Here is a 27,693-nt window from a genome sequence, read left to right on the forward strand (position 1 = left end):
TATCCTCTGGGTACCAGATTGGTTGGTGCTTGGCTGGATCTGGCTCATGCAAGCTGATGATCAGATTAGATAAAGGAGGACTAGGGCACTCACGAACCAGCTAATTAGGGCTTCCAGCTGCTACGCTACCTTAGTTTAAGGACACATTTTCCGCTAGCTAGCTGGTCTTCCGAAGCAGTCGGAAGACTGCACTATACTCCACTCGAAGTCTCTCATCATCACGCCACTTTTCTTTGAGCTCTTAGTATGCCCAGGTGCCGTTGTCTGTTCTTACTCCAAGATTACATACCATTGTATCAGCAAGGAATCAGAATTACTTGCCATTAAGCAGCTTACCGTACACCATATATAGATTGATTTTTAGTCTGTCAAGCCCTCGTGGTTCGTCAGTATGATGTATGTAGCGGTCAGTATCTGAAAATTGGATCTTAAATTATGTTTCTTAAAGGGCACCTGGTAGACATGCTATCTAGAAAATTCGCATTTTGATATTTGATTACGGAATACTATTTTTGTGGCTTTAAGGTTAGAGCAAGAGGGTCTTCCAAGCACAAGCAATCCAAGGGAGATGCAGTTTACTTAAACTAGTCCGAAATAAAGATATAGGCACTACCTAAGTCAAGAAAATAGTATATTCTTGACTACAAGATTGATAACGAAATATTTTTGACAATAATGATCACACAGACTAAACGAACAAATCCTCAAGTTTGAGTAGAATCTGCAGCAAAGAGTTAGTATCTCATGGGAAGACTCGCAATCTCTCACTTTTCATGTTACATACATTCTCAATGTAGCGAACACCTATGCCAATCTCGTCGTCATCTCGAGCACCCGATACAGATCCTTCGAAAACATTATTTTCGCTGTCTGGGTCGAGGCAATGCAGGCAAGCAAGGACGAGATTGGTATATTGATCACCGACCAGAGAAGCAAGTCTTTCTTTGGTGATGGTGATGAGTTGTTCCTTCATTGCTCGCCCGCCTCGTCCAGAATTCCGGCCACGAATTGCATCTTCGATCTTGAGGTCAGACCAAGGATACTGTTCGGAAGTGTTTTCCACGGGCCCACATAGTACAAATGATTTCCAAAGAGCAACTTCGAGAAGACAGACGCCAAGGCTATAGATATCATGTTGCATTTTGAAGGCTTTTTCGGGCCATAATCCTTGCCGATGCGGGTGTCGATATAAGTTTTTCTGCCATTCTAAATCACCTATGAGGTCTGTTTGTCCTTGAGCATGTCTGATGCGTTCAAATCCAATGAGAAATGACGGACCAATCTCCGAGTTCTTATCTTCAAAAACAACTATTGTCTCTGGACGAATTCCTTTGTGAACGAAACCAGTTGTGTGAACAAACATGACTGATCTGGCGAGCTGCTTTGCAAGTTTCATGCGCTTTGTCAAAGAGACCCTCTCCTGACTGAGAAGAATATCCCTTAATGTCTTTGGACTATGTAAGCCGTCCGGAACCTGGAAGATGAATTCGAACTGCGTTTTTTGTGAAGCTTGTATTGTAGAGGCGGAGTCTTGAAGGCGAATTTCGACAGCGCCTATACATTTAAGAAGTCCAAATGAACCTGGATCAACGTGGCTGAATTGACGGGCTAGATCGCTAACATTATCCTTCATGGTTTGTGGGTCAGCATTCCGCCCATAATTTGTTCGATCTAGCAGAACCTGTGCCCCGTTGTAGTCTGAAAGTATGTAGGTATTTGTTCCAGGTAGTAACTTGCGAGTGCCTGTAATCGAAGTTGAGGGCTTGAATATTAACTCGTCGTCATCATAACGCCGGTTCGAGATGCTGCGAATGCTTTTTCTGATCTGAACAAGTCTTTTAGTGGACGGATCTGTTTCGCTCTGCAGTTGCTCATCAATCTTAGATGTCGAAAGAAGTGTGATCATATACCAAGACGGATCGAATCTTTGTTGCCATGTCTCCAAGTCGGCAACAATCTTCTTGAGATCTTTCGTTAGATATAATGTCTTGACCCTCGCGAACTGACTCGTATGTAGAATCCTTCGCGTGCGGCACTTTTCAAGGCTGTCAAGGGCGACCAGAAGCTTCTTGTCGAGATGAGATATCGTTACCGCGTAATGCGATTGGAGCAGCGGTGGAAGAAGTGAAGGATCATCCCAAATTTTGCGGAGGAGCTTAACTTGCTCTTCCATTTTCTGCCAGATATTTTCAATGATAAATGACATTTCGTCAATGGTGTTGCTCAAATTCCGTAAATCTCGACAGAAATGTACGAGAGCCCGGCCATGTCTTTGCCGTGTTCAATCAGATATTCGTCAGGTCTTCATTCTTCTGAGCATTTTCTCAAAATGCGCAACGAGCATGCTCACCTCAGACATTGCTCTAGTGTGCCAGCAAGACCGAGCATTAACCCAACGGCGTCCATTTCGAATGCGCAATGCAGATCTGGATGAAAACCAGTCTCAACCGAGGATTATGATGAGCTGGCGTCAAGAGGCTGGGATGTACCAAGCAGTTCCTGAGAACGTAGCAAGAAAATGATCAATCTCTTTGCAATATGCGATAAAATCCAGTAGGTATGCAGTCTCTATCGGTTTTTGAGGATTCGAAGAAACGCATGAGAACTACCTACTCACTACACAGAGACACGGTCTTATACTGTTGCAGCCTTGTGATGGTGCCTAACCGGAATGAAATATTTCCGAGTGTGATGCATCGCATTTGAAGCAGCCTCAGCTGCATGCATGTACATATCCATACCTTCGAACACAGCCACTGGAAATAACTACAATTTGGAACTGGATCGACTACTCCGTACCTCCGGAGATCTTGTGTATGTTGTAAGATTGGTTCAATGCAGGCCATCCACTCTTACTGGTACATCCTAGGGAATCTGGGAGGCATTGCTCTACACAGCCACAGTCCCCCCTCTTGTCAAATAGAAACCAGCCTTGTTGATCCTTGCAGTATATAACGTAATCTGGGTTGAGGGCGGTTCGGGCGCAGCCGTGAGGAGACAGCTGAGCCCCATGGGGATCCAGACGACCCCTTGCGTTGCTTGCCTGTCTGACTGCTGGCCTTCAACTCACACAGCTCTTCTAGACTTTGATTGGGGATACACACCATATTGAAGTCTGTGACCGAATACTATGATATACCCATGATTGATTGGCTATAGTCTGAGATTATAATTGTTCGGCTTGACCGCTTCGAACAGTCACTTATCCGCGATGGAGGGCGAAGATCCTACCGAGTCACTTAAACTCCATGCGAGTATTTTCCCTGATGGCCGCATGTTGGAAAATCGAATCAAACCTGGGAGTAACCCCGAGAGCTCGATTTGGAGACTGGAGAGAAAATTAGCGCGCAACGTGTTTTTATACGCGTCTCCACAACGAGACCTTCGGGTGGTGAAGCAAATTGATTGGAGACATGAAGATACCAATTATCCACGAGAGCTTCAACTGATGAAACGAGTGGCCAAAGACGTAGAGTATGTTGAAATTGAACACTTAATTTGTCAATGCTTGCGGCGGCCGGTCAAACTAATCGATATTGTCTACAGACCTCAACGGAGAGAGTTATTTGTTGAGTTTATTGGCTGGTTCCCAACGCAAGACTCCATTTATTTCGTGTTAGAATACTGTTCCTACGGGGATATCTCGCAACAGAATATCCCAATGTTGGAGGTGGAAGTTCGGCGGATCTGCAAGCAATTGATGAATGGTCTAGAAATTTTGCATAGAATGGGGATAATACACCGCGACATAAAACCCAAGGTAAGCATAAGCTGGAGATCAAATTCAAATGACATGAAAAGGAGAATCTCGTAGACATCAACTAATGACTCTTGTCGCAGAACGTTCTGGTTGTGGGCATCGAACCTATCAGAGTCAAGATAGCAGACTTCGGGATCAGCAAAATCACTCGCAGGGATGAGGCAAACACAGCTGAGCAATCTTCAAAAATAAGTGGAACACATGGTTACATTGCTCCTGAACGTTTGCCCCAGGTCAGTGGGACGGAACCAGTCAATTCACCTGCTGTTGATGTATGGTCTCTAGGCTGTCTGGCGTATGCTCTTCTTACCGGAAAGCTTCCATTCATGGATAAAACCGAATATGACTATACCAGTTTGAAGAGTTATTATCAGGGCTCCAAAGAGTTCCCGAAAGGGCCTTTGGTTAAACGTCGTGTTAGTCAATCCGGACAGCACTTCGTCCAGCGACTCCTAGCACCAAGCCCTCAAAACAGACCAGATGCATCGGAAAAGATAATGACGAGCTGGGAGGACTCTGAAGCTTCAAACGAAGAAATGACATCGACCATAGAGCTGGATGATACGCCAGTGCCACAGCCAGCTGCTAGGACCTCACAAGAATTATTCGTTTTGAGTTCAGTTCAACGCAACCTCGCATCCCGGCCAACGATGGTATGTGTTCTTTGACTCCTGACCGGACTTAGACACATAGTAGTCACTGCGACAATTTTCTAACATTCAATTTTGCTCAGGATCTTCCATCGTCAGAGCTCTGGTATCTCATGAAGTCAGAGAAAAGTGCCCTAGTTGACCGGGATAGACTTGAAATTCTTCTTCTTTCGCATGCGAACCCCAATATTCATTTCAAAGGATACACTGCTCTTCACGTAGCTTCGGAACAAGGATCTTTAAGCTCACTCAGGGAGCTCCTGAGGTTTGCTGCGGACCCTACAATCCACACAGAGTATAATCAAGAATCTGTGATTCATCTTGCAACTGCACAAGGGGACGCCACCATATTTTCGAAAAAACTGCAGATACTACTGGAATGGGGTGCAGAAATAAATGCTAAAAACCGTGACGGGGATACTGCTTTGCATTATTTGATATGTCGAATTGGAGATCCTGAACTTATCGTATCTTTTCTTGCAAAGGGGGCATCCATCGAAATTAAAGGACGATGCGGACGTACTCCTCTTCAGTACGCCATTTTTCTCGAGCAAGAGGAGATAGCGAACATTCTATTGGATCACGATGCGAATCCTTCCTGCGAAGACGACTCAGGTGTTACGCCACTACATTTAGCCATGCAGTCCAAAAAACTAAGTACTGCAATCGTGGAGCGCCTCATTGGGGATGGGTCTTGCATTAACCAAGAGGACAAGAGCCACCGCACTCCGCTTTTCGAAGCTGCAGCTTATGGAAGACATGATTTCATACGCTTGCTAGTTGCAAACGGAGCCAGATGTAGTCCAAATTCTGCTGAGCTTGAGTCGCGAATTAATCAAGCACAAAGCCAGTGGCGTTTCAAAGTACGTCTTCCATGGTCAGCATAATCCAAGGTCGTATCTTGGATTGTCATATTCGGTGCCTTGACCCGATCAAATTTTAGGTGGAACTTAAACCTCATCTTCCATTGTCATGCTTACACCAGGGGTGGTTGAGTGTACTACACTTTCAGGACACTTTGAAGGAAAAGAAATGGTTTCTTATTTGGCTATTACCAGTCTCAAATGTATTCAAACGCTGCTTTGTTCCAAATACAACCCCCTCGTCTCTTTTGTAAACAGAATGATCAGTATCACAGAAGTTGGTAGAAGTATGCTAAGCCATGGTCAGAAAATTGACATTCGGAATTCTAGGGGTCTGTTTGAACCCTTTCACTTACATCATGGCTATCAAAATGTGCTGGAAGCCCACGAGACTAGTTCCTAAAGCGTAGGCAGATACCACCAACCCAACACCAATATCGATGAGGAAGTCAGTCGGAGATCATTATTGGCTGACGGTGGGTGACTTACCACGGTGCCTCAAAGGAAAAGACTCTGAGACGTAAAGTGCCATCGGGACATCGGTAAGAAGATGGGTGACAACAAAGGGTAGAGATGCGGCGCCAATGGTCAAAGTGTTGAATCCTTTTTGAGGCGTGAAAAAGAAAAGAGGTATTTCGAACAGAAACATCACACAAAACAGACTGATCAGGACTTTTCGGCGCCGAAGTTGATCTAAATATTGTATCATAGCTTGAAAGAAAGCCCAGGCAAATGCAACCGTAATCGTTAGCGCAGAGATCTTGATATTTATGTCAAAATTTTGGAAATTCCGGCGGCAGATTTCTGCAACGTAAAAACTAGATACGCCTCTTGTAAACATCACAAGACCAAATGAGGCCATCAAAATCCATGTTCGTCGACCAAGTGGCTGTGCTTGCTCGAAAGAAGTCGAGAGATATGTCAAATCATTGCCAACTCGGTTATTCTGGTTAGCAATGGCGTTGTGTAGCGAATAGACATCTCGAGCAGTCAAGAGAGAGGTAGGTCGGAAAACTCGCAGCGAGCGATATGCCGCTGGAATCTTGCCATTCAAAGCTAGCATGTAGGGCGAATCTGGAATCGCACCAGCAAATCCAATGACGATCGAAGCTAGAAATACCGAAACAACAAGTCTCGTCAATTTGCCCGAAGTGATTTGGCTAGTGATTTGAAACATAGCCATAACTGCGATCGAAACCCTGTAAAAAGATTAGATTCCTTGCACCTTTTGATCCAAGTCCTACACCCAGGAACAATTGCCTTACAGATGACCCCTAACCATATACGAACCGCGCTTTGAGCACTCAATCGTCTCGGAAAGATATAAGAGCAAAGTGGACAATATCAGCAACGCTGTGGTGGCAGAAAGAACTTCCAAAACAACAGCCATCGAATAGGAATCATTGAAAAAAATCCATATTGAAAGTCCCAAGGCAAGAATTGCGCCTATACGCAAGGTTTGAGTCCTTCCGCAATGTTTGTTGAGAGCCAGGCACAGAACAAATCCTAAAGATACTGAAAGGATGGAAAATACCCTATAAGCGTATCAGAACCCAAATAATCTCTGATGGCATGGATTAAGATCAGAGTAACGAACCATTGTAGCCATGATGACACCCAAAAAAGCGTAGTACAAATTGTCCAGATCCAACCCCATTCAAGCAAATAATATGACGAGAGCCAGACGAGGAGGTAAGAAGCAATACACACAACAGGCTGTATTATCGGAGGCCTTGGGAGAGGAACATCATCGGTCTCCTTTAGAAAAAGCATCTCTTCTGCGACTCGCTCATAATCATCCGGGTAATGAAACAACAGTACACCCCTTCGAATGTCATCGCGCGACTCGATCAAGTCATATTTCGTAGCAAACTCATCTGCCTCGCGCAAAATTCTGTTCGTATCAACACTTGTGTTATGCTCGATACTTGATTTTAGATATCAGCCATTTTGCTAGAGAAGGGGAAGAAGTATGTAGTCACTAACCTGGCGGTTGTATTCATGTTATCGCTGATTCCGCCGCGAAGCTCCATTATTACCTTGGACTCGAGCCAATGTTCCTAACATCAAATCGCTTCATTCGAGGTTCAAGAGACATCCAAGATGAATAAGAAGTCAGATACGAGAAGCGAGAAGAGTGAAGTCTTTGCTGCGCCCCCCTGCATGCGCCCGGGGCGCAAACATGACGCTGCCACATCTCGCCAGGCAAACACCATTGGTCGCTTTATTTCGACCACCTTGACACTCAAAAATTATCAGTTGCCATAGATTTTATTCTCTACTATTGAAGTTATTTCCTCTGTTATCAAGATACATATAATTAAACAAAAAAATTTGGATATTGGGTATTGACTCAACGTCTCTCCTCGTTTCGCGACTGAGCACACAATTTAGCAAATTCGTACACGTCAAAGAGACCCCTTTTCGCTCATGCCATACATCGGGTATGTGTGATAATGAAGATGAGAACGAGTCCGCAATGGCCATCTAGATGAAATTAATGCCTATATTTCAAGATGTTGAAAGAAAACCGGGCTCAATACAAAGGCTGAGGGTAGCCGATCTCTATACACTTGCCACCCACAAAATGATTAACACCTGTCAGTCGCCGCCACTCTAGTAGGACTAAAGCTAAGGGGTTTTGAGTGGTGGATTGTAGGCCAAAACATAGATATACGCTTTTCATTAAGTGCTGAAACACGCGTGCTCCGAAGCTTAAGTATTGGTGAACCGATGAAACGCCGGAGTTTAATACTGCAATGCTTCAGTCGTGGTCCGTATGAAAAATTCTCACTCATCCCACTCATACCCAGCTTCGGAAATCGGAAGTTAGGATACGTAGACAGCCCCCTCCTGGGAGTTTGTATGCAGCTACCTACTATCTTGGGCAAGGATCAATGTTGAGATCTGTGAGCAGGCAACACGTCCTTGGGAAGAGTGCTGCGCCTTGCAAAGCTTCGCAAGCTGGCTATAATGGCAAATTGAGGAGCCGTAACTAATATGTAGTATTGAATGTTTGACAACGAGAGTTCCACGCGACATCTGTCTATCTACGATGACAGACCAAAACCGACATCGCCACGCGAATACGAAAACGAAAACGAGAGAGAGAACGGGGCCGAGAATCGCTCCTTCCTTTCAAGGTTATCGCAATGCTTAATTTAACTCCGGCGTGGCCAAGCAGAAGATCTTCCGCTCGAATTTACACTTTCGATGTCCTTGCGATATATTTTTGAGATCCACGAAATTCCCTATTTAGTAGTTGAAGAAAACCGGCTCCTCGATTTTCGTTCGAAGAGCTCTAACGACATATCTGAGTTGAATATCCCAACGTTCTTTTCCATTGTTCTTAATTGCAACGTTTTGCCTCTTTGGGGAAATGCATAGAATGCGTTGGTGGTACTGCCAGGAAAGGGTGAGCTTGACAGTGATGCCAGTGGGCCACGATGGGAACTAGATTGGACTCGACATCGAGACATTGCCTATATCTTTCTCAAATACCCACTCACGGATACTCAGCGTTGAACATTTAAAGCCACTGGTCATCTTCAACCTATTCAGATTTTACTGAATATGAGGCCTGTTACGCAGCGTCTTTCTCTTATCATTCAAAACGACTTGTGTGGGGGAAATGTCTCTATCAAGAACTTTAGCTGCCTCTGGTTAGTCTTGACCATAAGTGTCAAGATGAGTTTGACGAGACTGATTACATATTGTAGTGGCGAGCCGTACAAGAGTGGAGATACGTTGACTATCATCCCGCGCGAAAATATCAATGAGATCTCAATTCCACCTCATCAGAGTGCAGAATTATCAATGTGCGGTAGTGCAGCATTTAAAGTGGCCGTTAAAGGTACTCTCGACCTCTATGGTGGTGATACCGAACGAGTTGCTTCACTTTCCTGGAATGGGCCATGGAGCCTAGCCGGTAACGAGCTACTGGTTCATGATCTTAATGAAGACAAATTTGTGGTGGAAGTGTCTTCGCCCCCTACCAAAGGGATACTGGGAGATATTCTGGTGGTCGTCAAAGATCGCTCCACGGCGAAAAACCTCTCTGTTATATCTTGTGCCACGGCAGACATGTTTACTTGAGAATAGTCTGGAATATCAAGGAGCTAGCAGAGGAGTCATTAGACAGATTAGAGCCCATGCTCAAGAAGAAATGTGACGATATGGGTCTCTCATCATCTCTGCCTCGTTTTAGATTTCATATTGCGGATCTTGTCTTGGTGGATCTTTTTCAAGTTGGTGCAACCGCACACTTACCGATCGTGACACTCTGGATCATGGTATTGCTGTATGACACTTCAAACCTGAGTACAAAGCTTGTACATGGTCTCACAAGGCTATATAAATAGAAGGAGACAATTGAGTGATTCTTCATTGAACTCAAGATAAAAAATCAAGAAAGGAAGACGCAGAACTTTGATGACCAAACTAATACTTAGGTCAATCAAATCTAACGACAATTACTATGACGTGGAGGCTCTACCTACTCCGTATCATCTTAGTAATGTAGATGATTGGCATCTGCTTGGCCCTGGCTGGCCTTAAATGTCCTGGCATACGTTTAGAGCTAGAATGTCTAGCCCTGACACTGCGCCACAGTGCTAATCTAATAATACACGTATTTGTGCAATGACTAGTACACAGGCAATCTTGCTGAGCTCGACGTTTGAGAGAGATATTTCGCTTCTGGACAATTGTTGATAAGAATTAAAGTCCTTAAAATAAATCTAGCTTCACAGACTAGTGTGGAGGAGTACACTGGAAGGGTGCAGAGTAGTAGCTAGGCGCGAATGCTCCCATAAAAATCCATTGGGCTGGATTATCGATGCAGCAACCTCAAAGGTCGTCACAATATTGTCATATCGTGGCTGGATAGACGCAAGGCCAGCCGTAGGGCGTCCGGGAGTGGTCGCAGCATCATCTTCCCGATTGGACGGGTCTCTGCTTTGTCTCGCTGTCATTCTCCACTTTTCTTGAAATGACATATTCAGGCTGCCCATCTAGGTGAAGCAATAGCAGCACCAGCTAAGTATGATCCCGCTATAGACAATCAATCGCTGTATAAATGCCACTCCATAGGCATGTTGGTAATGGTTAAATAGCTCCAGGATTCCCGACAAGATTAGAATTATCATTCACATAATCTAAACCACTCAAGACCCAACAACGCAAAAACCAAAGTCCAAATCTCTCTTTCCGATTGAACAAACCGACACAATGCACTCTACTCAAGCAATCCTAGCCTGCCTCTTCGCAGCTTCGGCTGCCTTTGCGGCTCCTGCTGTTCCTACTCCCACCAGCTCCAGCTCTATCTCCACGTCACCTTCCACCTCCACAGCCGCATCTGAGAGTGACTGGGTAATCCAGGGTCTCGTCCGTGAATGTAACGAGGATAACGCCTCATGCACCTGGACCTTCGGAATCTTCGATGGCTCTACCACCACCAGTTGCACTTACATCGTTGATGGTATTGATGCCAGTGGAGGCCCCACCCAATGTGGTGACTTCTCGGTCCAGAGCAACTACGCTCCTGGAGACCCTCCATTCACCCAGATTACTATTGTCAGAGATGGTCTGATCATCTACCCAGGCTACGATGAAAATGTCCTTGCCAACCCGCCCGTGGCAGACTTTACACAGGCGCCTCAGCCCACCCCCCTAGGCTCTTCGATCTATAGTGGAAAGGGCACCAGAGAATATCCAGATGGTCGCGAAGGATTCTGAGTAGCCATCCACTCTTTCGCTCTTAAGAAGGCCCCCGATAATGATTGGACTTGAGTCATTCTCTTGATACGAAGTGTTCACTGGAGATCGTGCTTGAAATGATTTTCTATGCTGTTAATTTTAGTTTAGTACGGTCCAAGAAGAACTAGAGTATAGTTATATAGAAATCTTCAGTTTTAATGAAAGAATTAATTGACAACATTCGAGCTTTGTGGTCCCGCTACACAACTAGTGGTAGTGTATATACGGTCAGAATCGATTATCTTCGGGGATCACGGATAGTTTTATATCAGGAAAATTCTCATGATACCTGCATAAACATTTGATCTAAACCAATTTATATAGATCAAGAAGAATGGGAGATGCGGGTGTCTAGGCGGAATCTAAACCAAATTGGGCTCGTGGTCACGATTAAAAATGCCACCAAATGATCGATACTTCCACGCCGATCGATCAGTATTTAAAGGCTAGACTCCGCCCCCGCATCCGCATCCGCATGAATCACTTCCCTTGCAAACATGTCCGCCGATCAAGCTTGTGTTCGTTGTCGGAAACAGAAAAGGAAATGTGATAGGATTCTTCCATGTTGTGCTCTGTGTAAAAGGTAAGTCTGTGATTTCCGAGAGGTACCCTAATCACGCATGCTGATCGATCAAGGTTGAACAAGCATTGTGTCTATCAGCTTCCAGAAGATGCCCCTCGTCTACTGGCTATGCCGGACTGGGCGGATCTAAAGCTTAACAATCTGGGCTATACATTGGAACTTCAAGTATCCGCAGTTATAGGTGATGGGCTCAAGTTACAGGAAGCCGCTGCTCTATACTTCCGAACAATACATACTTGGTTTCCCATCGTGTCTGAAAAGAATTATCATGCTCGACTAGCAAACACGCGAGTCCAGACCAATACCACCCCACCTGAGCTCAGCCTCTTGACGCTATGTATGGCTCTAGTTTGCAAGGAGCCTATAGCAGGCGTACTTCCTGATTCAACATGGTCGCTGTATGTATCCATCAAGGGATTTGTGGGTCTTCTTGAAGTGATGGGGGCGAATTCATTGGAAATGATACAGAGTCGTATTCTCCTCACGATCTTCGAGATTGGCCATGCTGTTAATGATGCAGCGTGTATCTCAGCTGCAGCTAATTTACGCGCTGCTTTTGGTCTTAACCTTGATTCTTTAGGCCAGAAGTCTGCCAGTCCTGAAGAACAGGAAGAAATACAAAATGTTCGATATGCATTATTGATAGTCGACAGGTGAGATCCTCCGGAATTCTGGTTCTGATAAGATTTTATGGATGTACTGAACTCGGTGACATCTTAGTTACGCCTCGCTGGAGAGCGGTCAACCACCCAGTACTCAAAGAGGACGGCCTTCATCGGTAAGAATAATCTGACCAGGCAATGGAGCTTTTACTTCATGTGCAACCAGGAAGAAATATAAGCTGGGACTAACAACAATATCAGGATACCAAGGACGTGGCGGATGTGGAATTAAATGCGTTCCCAAAATTGGCCCGTGCATCCAAGCTTCTTGACTGGGTACTCATCCACCTATATGCAACTTCACCGCAGGACCGTTCTAGTGGAGTGGAAGGCGTGGCAATACTGAAATGTCTGACCTCCTTCATGACCACTTTTCAAAATGTTGAACTACACCCACACCCTTTATCAGATAGTGCACTGGCAATATCCAGAAGGTAAGAATACCAAGTCACTGGGCCAACTTGAAAGAAAGAGGAGTTATATTGATAACATGATACAGTGCCATGATAGAAGCTCTGGAACTCGGATCTCATATGATAAACCCTGATAATTATTATTGTGTACTCACATCAGTGAATATTCTAAAATCTCTCGTTCATGAAGTTGGTCTTGGAGGTAAAACGCCGCCCCCGGTTGAAACTGCTGCATTTCCAGTTTTTATCGCACATTGCCTATTTAAGGCCGCTATGGTGTGTTTATGTGATACGCGAGTTTCTGGAGGAATTGATACAGAGCCATTTATTCAACCGATGAAAACTTTACTCGGATACTTGGGCCTTAGATGGGTTGCTGCAAGTAGGTGCTCTAATGACTTCGATTCCGTGATTCGTACTTACCATGATAGGAAAATATTTGGAGAAGATAGAACAAGCACAAACACAATATCCTTTGAGAACCAAAAATCAGGTGATCCGAACCAAACTTGAAGGGTTGGTATGATGAGACATAGATCTAGCCCTATTTCAGGAACCCTATCCCGTTCCAACTTGGGCCATGACTCTAAAATAGATTGGCACTAGTGGAACATTTGCCATTCTTTGATGCTTTTAGCAAGAAAATGATGTTAGCTGCAAGGTTTCAAAACAATAAATTTCCAAGTTACTATGCAGTGGTAATACGAAAATAATATTCTGAAGTCCCCTCAAGTAGCCATGAAAGATGGCAAGACTTCTAGTATCTGTCGAACAACCAAGGAGATGCGGATGTAAATTCTGTGTTGTGTATCTAATGAGTATCTATCGAATCCCTTGGAAACCCAGCATAGAGTCACACTCCTGATGTGGTCTGCCCTAATAACCTATGACTCTGCAAGTTTCTGACCCTGAACCCAAACGCCTTGTCGCTCGCTACCGCGAGGAACATGCTAATAACGCCATGATGAAAGCAAGCACCCATGATAGTAAAAGTACCCGCTAATTGTCTCGATATATGCCTTAAAATAAGTGAATCATAACGTTATTGAGGCTGACCCTGGGGAGGTTGCTGGGGCCCAACATCTGATACCCGCGGTCGTTTAGGATCGTTGGGGCTTGCGGACGCCGGAGCAGCGGTGTTGTTGGCAGTAGGGGAAGCGTTGGTGACATCGCTCAAGGGTGGTCGTTTTCCGTTTGCGTTCTGTGGTGGTACGCTGCCTCTGTTCATGGCAGCTGTGTTGGGCCCGCTTCTTGTGTCAATATTTGGTCGAGTCAGTGGTCGATATGATGAGGTTGATGGACCTCGAGACAATGGACTTCCAACCCCATTCGTTGCACCCCCGGGCGCACCAACCCGTCGTTGGACGTCGGTTGCAGGGTTGACAAAATCGCGTGATTTGTTGGGTGCAGGCGAGCCACCTGAAATCATTGGTCTAGATATCGGCACACTTTTGGTATGGTCCACACCGGCAGTCTTGCGAATGGAGGGACTCTCAGCGTGAGGATCGAACTGAGACCCTGAGACAGGAACGCCAGTGGGATTGTCTCGTAGCATGTCAGCTGCGCGTGCTGAGTAGAAGCCGACAGACTGAGAACCAGCTGGTAGCTGAGGATCTTGATTCATTCCAGCCATGGGTTCTGTTTTTACTGGTACTTGTCCGTTGGCATTTTGAAAACCGGTGCCCGGGTTCGGACGTGCTTGAGGCGGTGCCCCGGGCCTGGCATTTGGGACATTACCAGGAGCTCCGTTTGGGGGCATCGGTTTTCCTTGTGTAGGAATGGCCGAGGGATTAGGACGGCCGTTTGGGGGTAGAGGTTGTCTTGCGCCTTGGTTTCCAGGATTCCATCTTTCTGGCTTTGAAGGCGTGACAGCTGCATCAAAACGGCCTGGTGGAGGCGCTCTTGGAGGTAGCGTGCGATTCATGGGAGTCGGTGGCTGTGGTTGTTGAACTTCTGGCTCGATTGCTATTTCATCAGGGTTTCCCGTCGTACCCACCGCAAAATCAGCTTCATCGAAGAGATCACCTGTAGAATCATTAGTAAATGGGATACTCAATCATCGTGCATCGAAACCCACTTCCAAATTCGCCATCTCCATCGAAACTGACGTTGGTGGTTGCATTACTGCTCTTTGCAGGTTCAACAGGTCGAGGTGGAGGCAAGAGGTCATCTTCCTGTTCCCGTTTCGGCGGTGCCGGTGGTGGTGCTGCTTGTTTCTTTGGCGCAAAGTCTGCGTGGCGGTGGAGCTCACCAACATCGAATTTGGCCTGTATGTATGAGTAAATTGACACCTGCCAGGCATGAAGAATAAAGATCGTTCTTACCGGTACGGATTTCACCTTAGTGACCTTGGCGAGATAGTCTTTGTCATAAACGCAATTACCAAGGACATTTCCGAAGTTGCGTAGTGAGCGCTTTAAAGCATCTGTTGTTGCCTCCTTTTTCGACTTCTCAAAGGCTGCGGCCTTTCCTTTTGCATTCTCGATATGGCCATATCCGATATCCTATGGGCGGTCAGTAAGATGCTACCATAATGACCCCTATAGGCCGAAAAACAGAAATAAATATTACCTCATGATAAGTTCCATCCTTTAGTGTCACTCTCATAACAACCGACAAACCCATAGTGACTCGCCCACTGTTTTGATTCTCATCAATCTGATTTGTACTCATTAGCTCTAGTGTTCACGAGCTTGGGTCAAACACATAATCATACGAAATCAATATCAATTTTCTGAATTGAGCTGGACCAGCCATTGAACCCAAATACTTCGTTGGCGAGATTAATACACTTATCAGCGGAGAGATAGTGTACTTTCTGTCCTCCGGCACCCGGTCGAGAAGAGATATACTCTGGGCCCAACTTTTTATCCAGCCGTGCTTGCAAGGTAGCGATGTCTTGTGCTGTGTATTCGTTGATCCGACGCTCGGGCTCGTCGAAGGGGTTCGCGGTCCCCATCGTGGATGAGGCATTAGGCATCCCGACGGATGAGGGTCCACCACGATGTTGGTCGCCAACACTGTGATGGAATTGATTAGATGTTGAGTCCATTGGGAAATGCAACGCTATAAATTTGCAATCCTGGGCAATAGGGTTCTCACGCTGGCATATTGTGGTGTGGTGGTTGTTGATTAGTGTGAAGTTGCGAGTGCGTCTTGAACGCGTCTCGTTCACGCGGGCCATCGCGATGTCACATGTTGATAGCGGCCTGCAATTCCAGGCACCATTCGCATTCTCTAGGTACGGTGATGAACTGATATAGTTGCTGTTATTAAGTACCTGAACTGGCAAATTTAAAAAATTTAGGATTGAACTGAGTGGCCGTTTCATATAGGCGAGCTAAAATGGAATGGTCGATATGCGATGTTTATTGCTCATCTTCAAAAAGCAAAATCTACTACAAGAACACCTTTTAGGGTCCTAGACAACTTCAAACTCCGCCTAAATGCCAAAATCATTGAACAATGAGACTTGCGCTGGGCACAAGACCTAGCTCCTTCAAAGTCTCCCCGAAGAATTCAGAATTCCACGTCTTTTTGGGGAAAGTCTGAATAAAGCTTTGCACTTCAATACCATCTTCCTGCTTAAGAGCCGCAGCCACCTCGAAGAGGGTCGTTGTAGCAGGAAGTCTCTTCATGATGTTCCCCTGGGATGTTTGGAAGCGCAGGCGACTTTCATTATGCTCGGATGCGGGCTTAGAGGGACCCGATGTTGGAGTGGGAGCTGGAGCCTCCTGGGGAATAGCCTTGCCTTCTCGTTCAGCACGAGCCTGCTCGGCCTTGCGGCGCCTCTCCTCTTTATCCGCCTGAATCTTTGCCTGGACGCGCTTCTTAGCTTCAATTTCGTCCTGCTTGTCTTTCTTCTTTTGCGCTGCTTCCTTCATTCTTTGCTTTTTCTCCAGTGCCTCCTTCGCATCTTGGCTTTCCTTTGTGCTCTTCATTCGGATTTGCTAATAGTTGTGTCAGTAACAATACATCAAGATGGAGGACAGTTAGCTGGCTAACATACTTCATTTCTCTTCTCATCAGCCTTATCCTGTACCGCCTGGCCAGCTCGTTTGACAGCAAGTCTCTCTCTTAGTTCTTGTAGCTTCTGCTTCTTTTGTTCCTCAGTCAAAGGTGCGATCTCCTCTGTAGACTCTGAGAAATCGACGTGCTGTGATTTGGAAGCGTGGAATTCGGCCTGCGCCTGGCTTCGGAACTTCTTGCCACAGTCATTGCAGACTAAGCTGCGAGCTTCCTCTCCAGGTTGAAGTGCCGGTCCCTCTTCATCTTGTGCGGCCTTAATTTCATCCAGCGACTTGTCTTGGTTTTGTTCGAGCCATTCTAATGCCCCTTGCACTGAGTTGTTCATTAGCAAAGCGTCTAGTATAGAAATATTTGATATTGAGCAAAAGAGAACCCACGATTTCCAGCTTTGGAGACAGCAAGTTGCGCTCGCTCCTGGTCAAAGCCCATCTCAATGAGCTGATCAAGGTCCGATGCCATGTTTGGTGGGGTACTGTGGTAGGCCGGCGGGAAACGACAAAGAGTTATGTGGCAAGCGTTGCACGAAGTGTAAATCACCTTTAAACGGTAGATAGTAATGGAGCGAGTGACGGTTGGTGATTAGAAGATGTAAAGTGGGATGTTGTCGGTGAGAAGTGCATGGAAGCTTTGCGGGTGACGTATCGTTAATCCACGAAGGCGGCGAGCGATCAGTGCGGGTCCCGCCAACTTGGCATTGCCTTGGGGTACTTTTGGATCTATAATTGGTCAACAAACAACTTGGGGGAGTATAACATCTTTTTTGCTTGAGGATTGAATTTGTCGTCTTGAGTATGGTCTTATAGAATCAGCACCATATTGCATGATAGGCCGATTTTAAGTTTCTATTATATGATAAGAAGTACTAACCACTTCTTTCTCATAGTATGAGGAACCTCTAATACATCAAGAATATCAGCTATTGATAACATCAAGGACAACATCTAATATTACATGGAACAGCTTAGTATTTGCCACCCGCATTGAGAGAACATAGAGCACGAATCAGTAGCAGACGTAAATGGTCCTTTCTAGCTTCACACAAAAGGGGTTTCCCCATGCTGCTAGCTATCTACTCTGCTGCTCCATATTGTCCAGGGCGTGAAGGCGTCACCATGTGAAGAGGCTCAATATCTGTACTTGATTCTCCTTATCCAATTAACCTACTAATCATTTGATTACAGGTCTTCAAGGATACTATATGGACATTCATGAAATGTTGTCGCATAAGAACGAGATAGAGGCTGATGCACTAGGTCTAAGATATGCCGTCAGGCACCATGAGTAATGCGTCAATGTAATTACATCAGGAAATTACCTTCAAGTTTAAAGTTGCTCCCCAGGTCGGTATAAAGTAAGAATCTATTGCATGTAGCATTTGAGTTCAATTTTCATACATTTGTTTTACAAAAAAGGCCCAAAGTATCAGAGCCAGATTACAAAACCCAAAAAAAAACTCGACATGATTGTTAAGTCTATGCTGAACAATTCTATTGTTCGAGGTGTGTTAAAGGGCTCGTCGGTTGCACATGGTTTCGACCAGTATAGACCTGGGGAGTAAGACACCAGGGTTGGACTGGCTGAGATTAGTATATCTTGATCCAGATGTAAAAAATACGGATAAAAACATTAAGTCTCAAGGTGGATACGTGATTCCTTGTATCTTTTCATCGAGTTCTTTGTTGTCTTCGAAATAAAATTAGTTTTTGAAAGACCAGTCACTAGTAGTTACACGGTTTAGTATCAAAGAGTGTGAAACCCCACTGTGGAGGGTCACATGCAGTGATAAGAGACTCACCTCCTCGGCTGCGTCCAAATCACTCCAGGGATTTTCTCAGGGACCGACTTTATTCACACTGAGGTACCTTTTACGATTTTTGAACAAAATATCCAAGATTGAAGCTCTTTTTCCCTGCGAAATTCGCCGCAACATAACGCCATCACATGACATCACATGACTCAGCCTCCCCAAAGTGGACAATAATCAACTCCTGAGGCGCGGAACTCCCTTGACTCGATAACCTCACTCACCTATCTCTTTCGCAATCGCGCTTCTGTCGCGGGACCCTCAGCTGCCGCCTCGTACAACTGTTCCTTTCATTTGTCCCATTTTGCGCTTACGATAACCATGTCTGTTGAAATCGATCCCCCCCGAGCTGGGCTTCAAGCGTAAGTGTCTCGACCTCGGCCACTCGGTCCAGAACCTCAAAAGTCCTCGGAAACTGATTTAGTGATATGAGCAGGCCCTTTCAACCAGGAAGTGTGCCAGGTCCTACATTTGCGTAACACCGGCCAGGAGTCGGTTGTCTTCAAGGTAGGCCCACGTTCCCCTCGGTATTTGTCAGGCACGAACATAGCTGATTCGCTCTATTCTGCTTTCTAGGTCAAGACCACTGCACCCAAGCAGTAGGTGCCCCCCGCAAGCCATACCTCGCGATATCAACTTGATTTTCGATGACTGACGTTCTCTAGCTACTGTGTTCGCCCTAATTCTGGTCGCATCGAGCCCGGCCGCACCGTCGATGTCCAAGGTTCGCCATTCCTCTACGCCGATATGCCCGAACCCATAACTGATAAGTTGAATAGTGTTGCTACAGGCTATGAAAGATGAGCCCGCCACTGATGCCAAGTGCAAGGACAAGTTCCTGGTCCAGTCCGTCACGGTTACCCCGGATATGGAGCACGCCAATGTGACCTCAATTGTACGTCCTTTCAGCGCCACCGTGATCTTCATGCGATCCAGACTTACATATATCAATAGTTCGAAAAATCACCCAAGTCTTCCGTGATAGAGCGCAAGATCCGTGTGACTTGGCTGGCTCCGGATGCTGCTCTGGATGAATCAAAGGGTGCCAACGAGTCGGTACGCGTTGATTTCCTTGGCTCTATGAATAACTTGTATACAGACTTACCCTCAACTCAGATTCTGGATGACGAACCACCAGCGTATAACTCCCCTGGTGGTACCTTTGAAACTCCCGCCCCCGGCACCAAGAAGACCACCGAGCAAACATCACCCGTCCCCGCACCCGATTTCTCTGAGAAGCCCAAGCCCGAGTCTCCCCAGGCCTCCGAGCCCGCCAGTACTTTTTCAAATGCCAAGGCCGCCGTTTCCAGCGCTCTCCCCTCTAGTGACGATCTGAAGGCACAGCTCGCAGAAGCAAATGCGCAAATTCAACGACTCAAGGACCGACTCGCAGACCAGGGCCTGCGGCAGCGCAAGACGGGTGGTGATGCTAAGGCAGCTCCGGCTACTATGCAACAATCGCACGCACAGACCGAGTCTGGCGTACCAGTACAGATGGTTGCTGGGCTTTGCCTACTCAGTTTCCTGATCGCCTACTTCTTCTTCTAACCGCGCCTTGTGACCTATGTTTAATTATGTCTTCGGTGCCGTGGTGTTTTATGTCTCCGATCACGTCTCGACGTCCCTCCCATCTAACTGCCTGTGTCTCTTGAAGAGCCTGCGGTTTTGTTTCCAGCATCAGCCTTTTCTTTGTGTCTCTACTTCCTCCTTTCCCGGTATCCATACTTCGACCTATTACACCTACGTGATTTGCTCTGTCCCCCTCTTTCTCTTATGTTTTCTTTTCTTACCCTGCTGAGTTATTTTCCCATTTTACCTTTTTTTTTGAGATTTGTCTAATATCATTTTACGATGAACGGACTGAGCGTCTCGACTCTGTGTGATAAAACGATGATCGAACCCTCGCCGGGTTGCCTATGCTCTTGCTTCCAGTCTGATAGTAAATGACATGCTTCTTGATGTAGGTGGCAGGTTTCTGAGGTCTTTTGAAGAATTGAGCGTTCTATTTCAAATGCGAAATTCTATACATACCCAGGAAGCTTTATTATTCTGGTGGAGCAATTCGTAACGGTAATTGAAGAGAAAGGGACAAAAATAGGTTGTTTTATTGATTCCATAGGTCCACATTTCGTAGTATCATGCAATCTATGCAACTAATCATAACACCGACCCACAAAAGTAAGGAAAACCTCAAGTATCATTCGAAGGATAGTGTGGATACCAATTTAACACTGGATCTCACTCTCCTTCCATCCATCACCTTCTTCGCCACTCGGTCCAGCCGAAGCAGCAGAAATACCCTCTCCTCCACGTCCAGAAGGCGCATTCTTGCCAGTAGATCCACCACCGACGATACGTCCGCCCTGCGCACGCTTAACACGACACCAAGGACCGACATCCTTATCTAAAATGAAAGTCCAGATCACCCAGACCCAGCTTCGGTGACAGGGAAGAGGCTCGTAGAATTCCTTAGCAATCTCATGTAACTTATGCAATTTTGTCCACGGGATAGCGGGGAAATCGTGGTGCTCATTATGAAGGCCCACGTTATAAGTAAGGATGTTGAGCGGACCGTAGTATGAGTAGGTCTCAGGTGGAGAGAGACCATCAAGTACGGATGGACCTTCTGTCTTAGCCTGGGGCTTGAACTTGAGCTCGAGAAGAGATTCGGTACCGCCTGTCTTAACCTTCGAGAAGAAGTAGTGTTCGGCGATGAAGTGGCCGGCACAGGGGTGTAGAGATCCAGCCAGGAACGAACTAGCAATGAAGTAGTATAATGGCTGGACGGAACCGGCGTATTGTGTCAGGGCGTAGTCGAAGCTCAGCTGCACGGCTAAATTGAGGAGGTGGATTGAGGTGAAAGGCGGGCTGTAGATGAACATGGGTCGTACGGCGTAGAAAAGGATCTGAAAGGTGCAGAAGAATGTTTTGCCGAGGAGAGAATCAAGGAAAAATGCCTCTACTGCGGTGGGCAGATCAGTGTCCAGACCTGTTACGCCGAGAGATTTGTGGTGGGTGAGGTGGTAAGGCTATGAGTTAAGAGACGTTAGTCAGTTGTTTAGGGCTAATTCCTTGAAAAGCAGAGAACTCACTCGGAATGCAGCACTGTAAGGTAATCCGATAGGAAGATTTGCAAAGATCGCCAACAAACGATTTGCCAGCGGTGACCGGAAGGCTAGATTGTGAGAGATCTCGTGAATTGCCAGGAACAAGTTTTGGTTGGCCGTGGCTCCGATGATATATGCTGTGACTAGGAAACGCCAATCGAGAATTGAAGTGTTGCGGAGAAGATATGCACAGGTTATCTGAGTAACAACAACACCGAAGACAACATATTTTGTGAGGGGTTCAGGTCCGCAAAGCTTGGTAACCTAGATGCCGGGAAGGTAAACCAGGGTTAGCAATGGTCTAGGAACAGGGTTTCGGGAATTCGGGAAAACCAAATGAACCCATTCAGCACGAAGTATACAATTCAATCAACACAAACGTACCTCTGGGTGAGCTTTAATAATAGCCTGTCGACGAGATCGGTGTGGCTCTTCAGTGTAGGTCCAGAAGAAGTGGTCGTCGACTGCGGAGGACTCGGGAGGCGGGATTCGAGTGGAGGAGGATTGTTTGGATTCGGGAGATGAAGACGACTTTGCCGCCGACACCCGGAGGTGAGGGGAGGCAGTTTGAACAGTAGTCATTGCGATGGAGGGTAGTTGAAGAGGGAAGAGACCAACTTGAAGTCGGCGTGGACAACAAAAAAGGCGGTCGTTCCACGTGGGGCGACTTGCGTGGACCGGCGGGCTTGGCATTCAGGGACTACTTCAATTGTTGTTGTATAACAACTACATGACTATGTAGTATATTATAATTTATGAGGCTGACTGATCATTGATGATACTGGGGAATTTTATGTTATATTGCTTTTACTCAAGGGAATTTTGGGCCGAATAGGTCTATAGCGTGTGGCATGGGGATGGGATGGATGGAACTCCACACTATTCATGCATGTTTATTAATACTCTTCCAGCCAGTTGGTGGATTGCAGTTGATCGTCAAGATTGGACTTTGTAGCATTGCAAGTCATTGCTTCTGAATGTTGGAATAATTCATGCGCTATGCTGCGTGTTGTATCTTTTGGTTTAGTAGTCGTCACCGCGGCTAATCACCTCCTTCACAGTAGGACGGAGCACGATAGTCTAGATAAACGTTAGAAAATGATCACATAACCCAGAGACTGGAAGAAACGAATACTGACATGTTCGAATTGAGCGGTATATGAGCCCTTAATATCGCAAAGAGGTGGGTAATCCTGGACAATTCCAGCCTGTACCAGGTTGTTCAACTAAACGCAAACCCGGAGTTAGCAACTGTGCGTCATGTACTCTGTACAGCCTGGTTTTAACTTACCCCCAGAAGATACTTCTCCTGACCCAAGCGGTCAAGATAACGTCGGCACCATGGCAGAGTACCGAAGTTCTTGTTAATAACGCCGAGCAAGTTCTTAGCAGATGAAAGACGGAGAGGCACATTTGGCGCATCGGGAGCAAGTGCATAGTGAGAACACTCCATCTCCTCCCGGACGTAGCCCTTGCCAGTACTTCCGAAAGTCTCAATAGCAAATACTTCGCCCTCCTCCATCTTAGTCTGGTCGGTGCTGCTCTTGACAATGGGCACACTCTTGCCACCGTGGATAATGTGCTGGTCGATGTTATGACCGTTCAGGTTGCGAATGCACTTCACAGGGTGCATTTGGCCATTGAGCTCGACTTCGTAGCTCTCCATGGCTTCTTGAATAGCGGCACCAATATCACTCATACGGACATCAATTCCAGCTTCCTAATTACAAATTCATGTTAGCTGGGCATTGACAATTCATGCAGATATGAAAACCTACCCGGATACCGGTGTTGGTAGCATCCTTGACAGCAGCCAAAAGCGGGTCATATACTGGGTCGAAAGTCATAGTGAAAGCACTGTCGACAATACGACCATTGAGTTGAGCACCGAAATCGACCTTCATCACGTCTCCCTCGTTCAGAACCATCTTGTTACCGGCGTTGGGGGTATAATGAGCCGCGCAGTGGTTGATACTAAGACCACAAGGGAAGCCCATGCCACCCTTGAGGTTATCGCCTTCTTCCAGGCCTTGGTGACCGGTCAAGGCACGGACAGAGTCTTCAATGCCCTCCGCAATCTCAGTCAAGGTTTGGCCAGGTCGAATGTTCTTCTGCGCATATTGACGAACTTGACGGTGAACCTCAGCACCTTGGCGGTACTCTGTCAGAAAGTCATTGTTCATGCGATCGAGATACCGCTTCTCCTCGTTGGTGGTACGGTAGGCATTCTCGTTCAGGTACTCGCAGATCTCGCCTTCTGGATATGAGTTGTTGGGGAAGAGGTTGGAGACGGGAACACGAGGAGGCTCGCTCTGGACCTTAGCACCACCCTTCTTCTTCTTCTTAGACTTGCGCTTCTTCTTCTTTTTCGCGGCTATACAATTGGATATTGTCAGTGGTTTGTCTACTTTGATCTACCCGTGGCCGACCGGGCCTAGCGACAAGCATGAAGGAATGAGAAGCAAGATGCTAATTTAACAAAGTCACTCACCTCCAGCGGCTCCGGCCTCCGGAGCACCCTCGCCGTCCTCTTGGTCGTCATCAGAATCGTCCTCAGCCTCACCCGGGGTGGCCTGGCTAGCCGCGGGGGCCTCGGCCTTGGCACCGTTTTGGCCGTTCACTGGAATCTGATTAGTCCAAGTTGCAGAAATAACGCAGGACTGCACGTACGGTCCAAGTCCTGAAGCTTCTCGGTCGCCTGAGCTGCCATAGTGGGGTATGGATGATCTCAAGGTGGAGTGGGAGGAAGAAAGAGGGGAAGAAGTACAAAAGTCGGATGTCGGGGAAAGATTTTTGCTGGCGATAAGATAAGGACGGACTGCAGTGTGGGGTATAAGTAACACAAACTAGTTAACAATGTATGTATACATACAAGCATGGGGGTATATAAAAATTGAATTCGATAGAGTCAAATCAATAGAATTTAATTAAACCTGCTATAATAAGAGTGGCAGAGAAAAGGCACAGAGAGATTCTATTTATGATCATAATAATGAGTGGATAGTGGATGGGGGACTCAATATTTGCAGCTATATTACAGTATTGTACCCTTAGGGTACATTGCTTCTTCGCGTTGACATTTGCAACGCGGCAAATGGGTCAAGAAATTAAGCAAATCCAAAACTAATAAATTTGACGAGGTATCTATATTGCAATTCTGTCTCGAATGTCATCCTAAATATGTATGGACGACACAGGATCATTGCCATTTGACCAATATCCCCGACGAGACTCCACACCCCGCTAAGATCTACACTCTCAGCCTCACCGACTGCTGGATTCCAAACATTCATCTTGGGGGTCACATAAGTGCAGAAGGGTGAATGGATGGGACGAAGCATACAACACGCTGATCCCGAGCCTCAAGAAACATCTAACTAGAGCCAAGCAAGAAAAGGCTGATGTGTTGACTGCACTACTTGAGCAGGTGGAGTTGAAGAAGACTATCTGTCTACAGAAGCGATGGAAGATAAAGCTTAGCGGCAAGGCCATCGTCCTTCGAGACATCTTCGATAAAATTATCGCATGGGTGCACAAATTCAGTGCCATTGGAGATACAGCTGTCCAGATCGACCCTACCCCAGCTTCTCTGGCGTGGGCAATGGTCAGGTTTCTATTACAGGTGAGTACCACACGAACATGAGTCCCTCAATATTGAGCCATGTGCCTGTGAGGTTCTGACAAGACTAGGTCTATATAAATGACAACATTTGCTTCGAGTCTACCATCAAAGGCCTGGAAGTTGCATCTCGGGTGATAACTCGCTACTGATGTTTGATCGAAATCCTGTTATTGAAGTGAGTGGTGAGATGCTTGCTGCTGCAAAGCATACCGCAGAGCGTGGGACGTTGAATGAGATGCAGAATAATAACATTGAGTGACTGCTCCAAGAGAGTGACGGTCATCATGCAGCTTTGGGGCGAAGTTCCTGAAGGAGGCACTGCCATGTACAACTACCCACACGGGGAAATCAAGTTGTGGCTCGTACCCCTGGGCCACTTTTTTTCACCATCCTTTGCGGCTTTTTCTCTTGATATCACATCAAATTTCGTTCCCAGTCAGAGTTTTGGATCCTCAAGCCAGTATAAATCTAGATGAAGTGATCTAGTTCAACTTCTCATCGAGATTCCCCTCGTAATAGCGAATCGAAACACTGAAGACTATGGCCTCCCAATTACGCCGTTGAAACCAGGCGTCGAAATGTTGTTTAAGTAAAAATTGACACTAAGAAGTACCAAGCATGTCTTTTCCTTCAGATGCTGGACTGCTAGGGGATGTGGACAAGCTGGACACAGGAGATGTTCTAAATTACGCTTCATATCATAAATGTACAAGGCAAAGCCGTGCGCATTTGTGGCATCTTGCTGACACCGAAAACCCAATAAGAAGGCCCACGAAACAATAACAGTCGTGCTACCAAGATTTCATATTTCTCATTTTCTCTTTCACTCTTTCTTCCGCTCCGAACCACCCCTTCCACTCTGCACCACCTCTTACGAGCCAGAGCTACTGACCATATTTCTCGAATATAAAGAATTTGAAGTCACTCAAGTCTCCGGAAAAGTATTAGGGGACCTGGTACAGATGATATCGAGAACTGACCACTAGCCAGGGGAATACTCTTTGCAGGATTTCGAATCATGAAAATCCCTGGGGACTGAGACCAATGATAGCCCAGAGTATCATTCCGCGGAATGATACTCTGGGCTATCATTGGCCTCAGTCCGGAATGATAAATGTGGATTCTTTAAAGAACACCTCGGAAGCTAGACCGAGAATAGCCCGGTTTATTAATCTGGTGGTTGATAAATGTCGGTCTCCTCCCGCCTGGGTGTCAAAAACGTTTGCTTGAGGAGCAAACGCTTGTTCGTACAGTATTCTATGTAGTAATCCCTTGACATGGAATCAGGCTCATTGACTCTGGCCCCTCCCCAAACAGCGCCAATACTAGTATAGAGGCGCTTCATACGCCAAGTCTTTCCGTGATACTGGCTCCGCGTGATCGAAGACAAGCGGTACTCCGGGACCTCTTGCTCACTAATCTTTGTTTCTTTTTTTCTGGAATGAATGCCTCAACAAACACACAGTTCCTCAACAAAGACAAGGGTCCTAAACAAAGACAGGGGTCCTAAACAAAGACAGATCATTCAGCCGCGAAGAATGATGGAATGCCCTAGAGAGTAGAAGAAACCAACACTAAACGATAGCTGTGATTGGTGGCTATGTGTATGCAAGAAGGCAGCGGCTAGCAGCCCCTTTTTACCAATATTCTTTCAGGGGCCTAAAACACGCCGTAGTGGATTGTCGGAAATAATGTTGGGGGCTTGGTATTCCAAGAATGAAGGAACCAGTGTTCCTAGTCAACGAGATCGACCCGAGAGCCTCCCAGAACCACGTCATTCATGTCCTTTGATCTCGCGCCCGTTTACCACCTTTTGTCTCTTAGGGCTTGATGGGCTAACGCCGGAGATGATAGTTCATAGCGAAATGGAGGCCAAGGCCACCAAGGCCGATCTGCTGTTCACGATCATTGGCCGACCACAATGGGGGCCAATCGCCACATAATTGCCCGGGCAATTGAGTGTACTTTTATGTAGTATTTTTTGTTTGTCAGGGTATGTGCCGGTCCTGCTAAGTCTGCATGTGCTGAGCAGAGTCATTTTAGTCCGCATATTCTGAAACTAATGACTTGTGCCCCGACAATGATCTCCGTCTAGCAAGCTTCTTCCGAGAGCACCGTGGTCAAGATTTTGACAAGGCAGGTTAATAGAGGCACCTCTGTTTTTAGCAAATCGATTGGTTCTGTTATTCCCCCGTGAGTTGTAGTTGGTCATTATCAAAATAGTGGGCTCTCTTAGATTTCTGGTCCTTGTCTATCCCGAATCGGCATTTTGAGCTCATCAGGTCTGAGTCCCGGAGATCTTCCGTTATTTTCTAACCTAAATTGGTAATCAGACTCTAAATGTCGATCCATTAGAGCCTGATTTAAGATGATAGTCATATGCGCACTCAGTCAACTGGAGTTAGTATTAGCCATTTCTCGACAAGTGACTAGTACAATCCTG

The 27,693-nt window shown here is 46.2% G+C and overlaps 13 protein-coding genes across 13 annotated transcripts; 6 read left to right on the forward strand and 7 right to left on the reverse strand.

Moving 5' to 3' along the window:
- Positions 1-688: 688 nt before the first annotated feature.
- On the reverse strand, positions 689-2,406 carry N7469_006165 (uncharacterized protein; the record flags this gene model as incomplete). Its single annotated transcript, XM_056645083.1, has 3 exons — positions 689-721; positions 785-2,270; positions 2,351-2,406. 3 exons carry the CDS (start codon positions 2,404-2,406, stop codon positions 689-691), a joined length of 1,575 nt encoding a protein of 524 aa, XP_056500321.1.
- Positions 2,407-3,211: 805 nt separating this feature from the next.
- N7469_006166 (uncharacterized protein) lies at positions 3,212-5,297 on the forward strand (the record flags this gene model as incomplete). Its single annotated transcript, XM_056645084.1, has 4 exons — positions 3,212-3,474; positions 3,547-3,760; positions 3,841-4,413; positions 4,494-5,297. The coding sequence occupies 4 exons, from the start codon at positions 3,212-3,214 to the stop codon at positions 5,295-5,297; spliced, it is 1,854 nt and encodes a 617-aa protein (XP_056500322.1).
- A 439-nt stretch (positions 5,298-5,736) lies between these two features.
- Positions 5,737-6,456, reverse strand: N7469_006167 (Major facilitator superfamily domain general substrate transporter; the record flags this gene model as incomplete). The annotated part of the gene is made up of 1 exon (XM_056645085.1): positions 5,737-6,456. The coding sequence occupies one exon, from the start codon at positions 6,454-6,456 to the stop codon at positions 5,737-5,739; it is 720 nt and encodes a 239-aa protein (XP_056500323.1).
- A 2,390-nt stretch (positions 6,457-8,846) lies between these two features.
- N7469_006168 (uncharacterized protein) lies at positions 8,847-9,368 on the forward strand (the record flags this gene model as incomplete). The annotated part of the gene is made up of 2 exons (XM_056645086.1): positions 8,847-8,935; positions 8,993-9,368. 2 exons carry the CDS (start codon positions 8,847-8,849, stop codon positions 9,366-9,368), a joined length of 465 nt encoding a protein of 154 aa, XP_056500324.1.
- Positions 9,369-10,018: 650 nt separating this feature from the next.
- Positions 10,019-10,270, reverse strand: N7469_006169 (uncharacterized protein; the record flags this gene model as incomplete). Its single annotated transcript, XM_056645087.1, has 1 exon — positions 10,019-10,270. The coding sequence occupies one exon, from the start codon at positions 10,268-10,270 to the stop codon at positions 10,019-10,021; it is 252 nt and encodes an 83-aa protein (XP_056500325.1).
- Positions 10,271-10,502: 232 nt separating this feature from the next.
- On the forward strand, positions 10,503-11,009 carry N7469_006170 (uncharacterized protein; the record flags this gene model as incomplete). The annotated part of the gene is made up of 1 exon (XM_056645088.1): positions 10,503-11,009. One exon carries the CDS (start codon positions 10,503-10,505, stop codon positions 11,007-11,009), a length of 507 nt encoding a protein of 168 aa, XP_056500326.1.
- A 518-nt stretch (positions 11,010-11,527) lies between these two features.
- N7469_006171 (Zn(II)2Cys6 transcription factor) lies at positions 11,528-13,201 on the forward strand (the record flags this gene model as incomplete). Its single annotated transcript, XM_056645089.1, has 5 exons — positions 11,528-11,613; positions 11,667-12,266; positions 12,334-12,391; positions 12,477-12,709; positions 12,775-13,201. The coding sequence occupies 5 exons, from the start codon at positions 11,528-11,530 to the stop codon at positions 13,199-13,201; spliced, it is 1,404 nt and encodes a 467-aa protein (XP_056500327.1).
- A 529-nt stretch (positions 13,202-13,730) lies between these two features.
- On the reverse strand, positions 13,731-15,872 carry N7469_006172 (RAD52 DNA repair protein RADC; the record flags this gene model as incomplete). Its single annotated transcript, XM_056645090.1, has 5 exons — positions 13,731-14,713; positions 14,766-14,955; positions 15,013-15,192; positions 15,260-15,346; positions 15,405-15,872. The coding sequence occupies 5 exons, from the start codon at positions 15,870-15,872 to the stop codon at positions 13,731-13,733; spliced, it is 1,908 nt and encodes a 635-aa protein (XP_056500328.1).
- A 271-nt stretch (positions 15,873-16,143) lies between these two features.
- N7469_006173 (UBA and UBX domain-containing protein) lies at positions 16,144-17,176 on the reverse strand (the record flags this gene model as incomplete). Its single annotated transcript, XM_056645091.1, has 3 exons — positions 16,144-16,638; positions 16,698-17,029; positions 17,095-17,176. 3 exons carry the CDS (start codon positions 17,174-17,176, stop codon positions 16,144-16,146), a joined length of 909 nt encoding a protein of 302 aa, XP_056500329.1.
- A 1,666-nt stretch (positions 17,177-18,842) lies between these two features.
- On the forward strand, positions 18,843-20,069 carry N7469_006174 (uncharacterized protein; the record flags this gene model as incomplete). The annotated part of the gene is made up of 5 exons (XM_056645092.1): positions 18,843-18,883; positions 19,187-19,245; positions 19,301-19,416; positions 19,476-19,577; positions 19,638-20,069. 5 exons carry the CDS (start codon positions 18,843-18,845, stop codon positions 20,067-20,069), a joined length of 750 nt encoding a protein of 249 aa, XP_056500330.1.
- A 677-nt stretch (positions 20,070-20,746) lies between these two features.
- Positions 20,747-22,210, reverse strand: N7469_006175 (sphingolipid delta(4)-desaturase family protein; the record flags this gene model as incomplete). The annotated part of the gene is made up of 3 exons (XM_056645093.1): positions 20,747-21,550; positions 21,614-21,892; positions 22,013-22,210. 3 exons carry the CDS (start codon positions 22,208-22,210, stop codon positions 20,747-20,749), a joined length of 1,281 nt encoding a protein of 426 aa, XP_056500331.1.
- A 441-nt stretch (positions 22,211-22,651) lies between these two features.
- Positions 22,652-24,338, reverse strand: N7469_006176 (methionine aminopeptidase 2; the record flags this gene model as incomplete). The annotated part of the gene is made up of 6 exons (XM_056645094.1): positions 22,652-22,708; positions 22,768-22,854; positions 22,920-23,348; positions 23,407-24,002; positions 24,120-24,248; positions 24,299-24,338. 6 exons carry the CDS (start codon positions 24,336-24,338, stop codon positions 22,652-22,654), a joined length of 1,338 nt encoding a protein of 445 aa, XP_056500332.1.
- An 815-nt stretch (positions 24,339-25,153) lies between these two features.
- N7469_006177 (uncharacterized protein) lies at positions 25,154-25,509 on the forward strand (the record flags this gene model as incomplete). The annotated part of the gene is made up of 2 exons (XM_056645095.1): positions 25,154-25,250; positions 25,349-25,509. The coding sequence occupies 2 exons, from the start codon at positions 25,154-25,156 to the stop codon at positions 25,507-25,509; spliced, it is 258 nt and encodes an 85-aa protein (XP_056500333.1).
- Between the last annotated feature and the right edge of the window lie 2,184 nt (positions 25,510-27,693).

Source organism: Penicillium citrinum (assembly GCF_028827155.1).
Source record: "Penicillium citrinum strain IBT 23319 chromosome Unknown utg000005l:1.0-1900146.0:1.0-1900348.0, whole genome shotgun sequence".
NCBI classification, from domain to species: Eukaryota; Fungi; Ascomycota; class Eurotiomycetes; order Eurotiales; family Aspergillaceae; genus Penicillium; species Penicillium citrinum.